We start from the raw sequence: 6,567 nt of genomic DNA, 5'->3' as shown, positions 1-6,567 counted from the left end.
GACGGTTTCCGGGAAGCCAGCCAATTATATTCCCACACAAACTCAATGGCGGCATTTTCCACTGCATAAAGTGGTCCCGGTTCCCGCCCTCTAATTCCACTGTTCTGTGCGCAGGTAATCCATGGGGATCGAGACGGTGGCTGTTGAGCTGCTGCAGCTGCTGACTTCTGAGAGAAGCCTTTGGTGGTTGTCAGCCTCATGAGCGGACGGCAAAGGACGCTTTTCCAAACATGGGGCTCGAGCGTCTCCCGATCGGCTGGGGCTCCGGGTTGCAGCTCTGGCACTGAGCGGCCTCAGGGCCCTGGCATCTCCAAGGAACGTCTTCGTGCCGCGGCCGAGGCTGCCGAGGCACAGCCGGAGTCGGACGATGACGTGCTGCTAGTCGCAGTGTGTGAGGCAGAGCGACAGCTGAGTCTAGAGAATGGCGGGTTCTGCACCTCGGCGGGAGCGCTGTGGGTTTACCCTACCAATTACCCAGTGCGGGACTACCAGCTGCACATCGCCCGCACCGCTCTGTTCTGCAACACGCTGGTGTGCCTGCCCACCGGGCTGGGCAAGACCTTTATTGCCGCCGTGGTCATGTACAACTTCTACCGCTGGTACCCGTCTGGCAAGGTGGTCTTCATGGCCCCCACGAAACCGTTGGTGGCGCAGCAGATCGAGGCTTGCTACCGAGTGATGGGTATCCCGCAGTCCGCCATGGCCGAAATGACAGGTATTTTACAAACAATGGGCTAATGTGAAATTAAGCGCTGAGCACCCAGGAGAAGCTACAGGTTACGTTCTCTTGGAGGTAACGGAATTCTGAACCATCTGGTCTATCTGGGAATAGACCCCAGATCACGATGTTTTTCTACGTCCTCTCCCTTGAAATAGCAACTACAGGCAGGACTAGTTTTATTGCGTTTTGCTTTATTGCACTTCACAGATGTTGCAGTTCTTAACAAATTGAAGGCAAGAACTCGTCTCCACCCGTAAAAAGATTACCACTAGCTTTATTGTGATACTAGCCTTCTTGGAACAGAACCACCATTGCCTCTGAGGTATGCCCCTACTTGTAGCAAGTCTAGCTCTAATGAATAGGTTTGCTTTATTCAATCTTAAGAGAATCCCTGTAGCTTGTCAGTTAGAACATTTTGAGGCAATTAAGTGTGTATGTACCCATCGTTTATTCAGTGTCACTTTTTTTTGCAGGATCTACTCAAGCTTTCACCAGAAAGGAAATATGGAGCAGTAAGAGAGTCCTTTTTCTTACACCTCAAGTCATGATAAATGACCTTTCTAGAGGAGCTTGTCCGAATACGGAAATAAAGTGTCTAGTTATTGATGAAGCTCATAAAGCTCTTGGGAACTATGCTTATTGCCAGGTAATATCTTGTCTAAAAAATATTTTGTAGTGTAAACACTGTTAAAGAGTATGTTAGGGAATAATTGTTAATGATGGAAGTTACTGATGGTATTATCATTATGAAAAGTCTTATATCTATTACCTCAGAATAGATAGTGATAGGAAATACTTTTCTTCATCTATTGAAGTCAGTGTCTTTTTTTTTTTTTTTTTTTTTAATGCTTAACAGGCTATTAGTGTCAGATGTAGATGATGAGAGCCTAATCATTGAGGTAGGGATCCAAAATAGGGTATGGGTGGAGTTTTGGAACTAAGGTAATCCAAACATTGGTAGTGGATATGCAGTGTCATTCCTTGGCAGGTAGGTAAAATAATACTTAACTGTTAGTGTTGTTTTAAGGATTGAATGACATTATGTATGCAGCATATAAAGTCCAAATGTAAAGAGGTGGGCTGTGGCTGGAGAGGTACTTGAGGGCCAGGTCATGAGGGCGTTTGTAGTTTGTGCTTAGCAGTTTGAATGCTCCTTGTAGGCCATAGGGGATGTAAGCGGTGGAGACTCATTGAAAAATGTTTAGCTGGGATGGTACTTAAGATTTAAAAGAGATTAGAGGAGAGAAGGCTAATGGCAGGGTGCACACTGAGGGATAGGAGGAATTCAGGATGACTCCCATGTTTCCGACTTGGAAGATGGTGAGGATGTTGGTGCTACTAGCCAAGATGAAGAGTTCTGGAGGCTGAGAAAATTTGGGGTATTATGGAAAGATAGTGCAGTTTGATTGTTGAGTTTGAGGTATCTATGAAGGATCTAGCTGTAGATATCCAGTAGGCAGTAGGTGAGAGAAGGATGGGTCTCCATGGAGAGTGTTGGGCTGGAGATACAGATTTGGAAATCAGCATGTAGGTGGTAGGTAGTTAAAACCATAATAGCTGGTGATACTAGGGAGAGGGTATCGTTTAAGTATAGAAGGGAAAGTTGATTTCATTTAGTACAAAGAGATGAATTTCACTGTCTGTGAATTTGTAAGGTAGTTTCTTTTGAGCTTTGTTATTGTATTATATCTCTGTATTTTCTGGAGAATTGTCATCTTTCTTAGAGTTGATCTCACCCAAGAAATGGATATATTTTTCCATTTATTTGTATTTTTCCAAGTTAAATTAATACCCAATGTGTTAAGTTTTCTGCTTAAGAGGAACATATACAAGTTTGCATTCTAACTATGGCATTCATTTTGTAGATTCAGCTTATATTTAGAAACTTTCACTCCATTTATTTTCAAAAAATTTCTAGGAATTAAGTGATTTTTTTTTTAAACTACAAGGCTTATGCTTTTATTGAGTACAATGAGACATGCATTGACTTTATTAATACCCAATCATCTCTGAAAATTTATGCTGCAGTAAATATTCCAGATATAGGTTCCAACAAGCACATCAGTTTGATGAAGGTAGCTAATGGGGTTCCAAACACAACAGCATTTCTTCTGCAAAATGCTTGAGAATCCCTCCTGGAAAAAAAAAGTTATGCATTAGGGACATCTTCTCTAGCATCAGTTTTTTTTTTTTTTTTTCCTTGTTTTTTTTTTAAAGATTTTTATTGGGGAAGGGGAACAGGATTTTATTGGGGAACAGTGTGTGCTTTCAGGACATTTTTCCAAGTCAAGTTGTTGTCCTTTCAATCTCAGTTGTGGAGGGTACTGTTCAGCTTCAAGTTGTTGTCCTTTCAGTCTTAGTTGTGGAAGGCACAGCTCCAGGTGCAGTTGCCATTGCTAGTTGCAGGGGGCGCAGCCCACCCTCCCGGGAGTCGAACCCGGCAACCTTGTGGTTGAGAGGACGCACTCCAACCAACTGAGCCATCCGGGAGCTCAGTGACAGCTCAGCTCAAGGTGCCATGTACATACAATATTAGTTGCAGGGGGTGGAGCCCACCATCCCTTGCAGGACTCGAGGAATTGAACTGGCAATGTGTGGTTGAGAGCCCACTGGCTCATGTGGGAATCGAACCGGCAGCCTTCGGAGTTAGGAGCATGGAGGTCTAACCGCCTGAGCCACCTGGCCGGCCCCTGCATCAGTTTTTAATTAGAACAATTCTATTTAAGTCTCCATTAAATATAATGTTCTGTCTTTATGTGCATTCTGTATCATGTTTAAAAAATCTCCAGCAATAATATTTTTTGAGTATTAATCAAAATTCAGTGTGAGTCTCCATGACATGGGGTTTATCCATGACATGGGGTGAAATTAGAGCAGTTTTAAAATAATCTGGTTTTACCATTTTCTATATATAATATGAAACTATGGAATAATGAGAACTATTTCTGCAACTCAATTTACTTAGGGGTCCTTTTTCCTTGTATTGGGGCCTCATGTGAGGGGCATTTGAGAGTCTGGCAAATTATCCAGTATTAATCAGACCAGAAATGGTGTTGACTCTAAACTGCAAAGCTTGGAATGATGCTTTGGTGCCACTGAGAAAATGTGTTAGGATTTAAAAGGAAAGTTAGATTTTAAAAATTACCCCAAATTAGCCTTATTTTTTTACAAGTAAACTTAATTTAAAAATTGTGCGCCTTCACATAAAACCTAACTTCTTTAAAATCCTAAAATGTTTTTTTCATTTCAAATCTAATTTTATATTGGTATTTAATTTTTTTTCTATTTTTGATTTATCTTAATCTGGTAAATGTGCATATGGATATAGTTATAAGGCTAGACTATGGCCCAGGCAATGAAGAGTGGACTCCCTTCCATTTGCCCTTGAATTAGCCCTCTGAGTATTTTGATTTGCCTCTACATTAGGCCTTGATGCCATAGCTTTATATTTAGAAGAAACCTTAAAGTGTTTTTGATTGGTGTAGAGTATAAGCCTAAACCATTTATTCTTCAGATAATATGACTAATAATAGTTCCATCCACTGGATCATCAATACTCTGAATAAAGATATAACAATAATGGACCATATATAATAGCTTACTTAACAGAATCATTGTTATTTTTGTATTGGACGGATGAAATTAAAAAACTTTTTTGTTCCTCTTTTAAGGTTGTAAGAGAACTAGTCAAATATACAAATCACTTTAGAATCTTGGCTCTGAGTGCCACACCAGGTAGTGATATAAAGGTATGTAAAATGTCTTTCCATTTATTAACATTTATGAAAATAAGAATTTTTGTATGTGGCCAGATCAGTTTTCCATTTTAGTATTTAGTTTAACATTAGGACTATAACATTTCCTATAACGTTCCTGTCTTTTCTTATGTTTGCAATTTTTCTACATTAGTAGTTTTCAGACTAAAGTGTGCATAATAATCACCTAAAGCTTGTTAAATTGTTACTGTTTTCAGTTCTTTTAAAGTTTTTTTTTTTGAAATAACTTGATTTCCAGAAAATTTGCAAAAACTGAAGTCTCTGTGAATCCTTTGCTCAGCTTCCCGTAATGTTAACATGTTATATTATCATGGTAAAATTATCAAAATCAGGAAAGTAACATTGGTACAATACTGGTAACTAATCTGCAGACCTTATTTGAATTTTGCCAGTTTTTCCACCAGTTCTTTTCTGCTCAGGGTCCAGTTCAGGATCCTACATTGCATTTAGTTGTCATGTCTCCTGAGTGTCATCCAGTCTATGACAGTTCCTCAGTGGGGGTTTTTTTTTTTTTTTTTTTTTTTTGGTCTTCCATGATAGTTTTGAAGAGTGGGTGTTAGTTGTTTTATAGACTATCCCTCAACTTGGGTTTGTCTGATATTTTCTCACGATTGGAGTGAGGTTATGCAATTCTGGCAAGGATACCCCAGACGGGGTGCCCTACCTTTTCCAGCACATTTTATCAGAGAATACATGGTGTTGATTAGCCTTATTGCTGGTACTGTTAATCTTGACTTGGTTCCATTGTCAAATTACAGTGTTGTCCTCTGGTATCCTCGGGTGATTGGTTCCAGGACCCCGTGGATACTAAAATACATGGATGTTCAAGTGCCTTATATAAAATGTCATTGTATTTGTATATTATCTACACACATCTTCCCTTATACTTTCCCCCATCTCTAGATTGATTATTTGTAATACCTCGTACAATGTAAATGCTATGTAAATAGTTGCTATACTGTGTAGTTTAGGGAATAATGACAAGAAAACAAGTCTGTACGTGTTCAGTACAGATGCAGCCATTATAGGCCTAACTACCATAGTGTATTTTAGCAGCAGCGTAACTTTTTGATCCATGGTTGGTTGGATCAATGGATGGTTGAATCCATGGATGCAGAATTCACAGGTATGGATTCATAGATGTGGAGAACCAACTGTACTGTTTTTCCCTTTGAATTATGTCTGTTGTGGGGTAGATATTTTGGGACTGTAAATATTGTTTTAGCATCCAGTGATGGTTCTTGCCTGCAACAATTGTTTCTGTGGTGTTTGCCTAATCATTGTTTCCTCTTTCCTTCATTTCTTTTACATTTGTTAATTTGAATTCTTCTGTAATGAGAGCTGTCTCTTCTCCCATTTATTTATTAATTTAATTCTTCATATCAATGTGATTAGTGGATTTTTTTTTTATGGGCTGTAATTCAATACTATCATTATTAATTTTGTTGCTGAGATTGTTCTAGTTTTGACCATTGGGAGTGCCTTGAAGATGGCTCCTTTGTCCATTAGAAAGCACCTTTTTTTTTTTTGAGGGAGTGGAATACTTCCTAACTTCCTGGCCTCAAGATATTTTTTGTTCATTTAGTATTTTTCCTGTCCAACCCATAGAATGAGTCATTTCTCCAGGGGGTTCTGATTTCTTTTATTAGAGGTTAGTAAAAGTGCAGATTCTGAGCCTTATCCATGACATTCTGATTTTAGTAGTTCTAAGTTGTCTTCTGTATTGGGTTTTGGATGCTTTCAAAGATAATTTTAAACTCTGCCAATCTGTAAGACTTGTTTTCCTGTGCATAGCTTTGATGATTTTTTGAAATTTCTATCCTCTCTTTGATCCTCTCCGCAGCTTTGTTTAAACATGCTTGTTTTTAGTAGACTTAAGCTTTTAAATCTCTGCTTAAATCTCTTCCCTTCAGAAAGATCCAGTCTAAGATATCAAAGTCAGCTCCTCCTCTTTTGTGATTTTCTTAACATTTATCATAATCTGTCATTCTTTTGCTTATTTATTTGTTGCTCTTGTACCCTACTAAAATAGTCACAACACGAATGTAGGCATTACGACTATCTTGGTTA

The 6,567-nt window shown here is 39.1% G+C and overlaps 1 protein-coding gene across 1 annotated transcript in view; it reads left to right on the top strand.

Moving 5' to 3' along the window:
• Positions 1-6,567, top strand: part of FANCM (FA complementation group M) — a 50,360-nt gene continuing 43,793 nt past the window's right edge. Inside the window, exons 1-3 of the mRNA XM_081047724.1 lie at positions 1-715; positions 1,195-1,367; positions 4,393-4,470. Of these exons, the coding sequence (XP_080903850.1) occupies positions 199-715; positions 1,195-1,367; positions 4,393-4,470 (768 nt within the window). The 5' untranslated portion in view covers positions 1-198. The remainder of the gene's footprint in view (positions 716-1,194; positions 1,368-4,392; positions 4,471-6,567) is intronic.

Source organism: Rhinolophus hipposideros, assembly GCF_964194185.1.
Source record: "Rhinolophus hipposideros genome assembly, chromosome: 5".
In the NCBI taxonomy this organism is placed as follows: domain Eukaryota; kingdom Metazoa; phylum Chordata; class Mammalia; order Chiroptera; family Rhinolophidae; genus Rhinolophus; species Rhinolophus hipposideros.
This window is presented reverse-complemented; position numbering and strand designations above follow the sequence as displayed.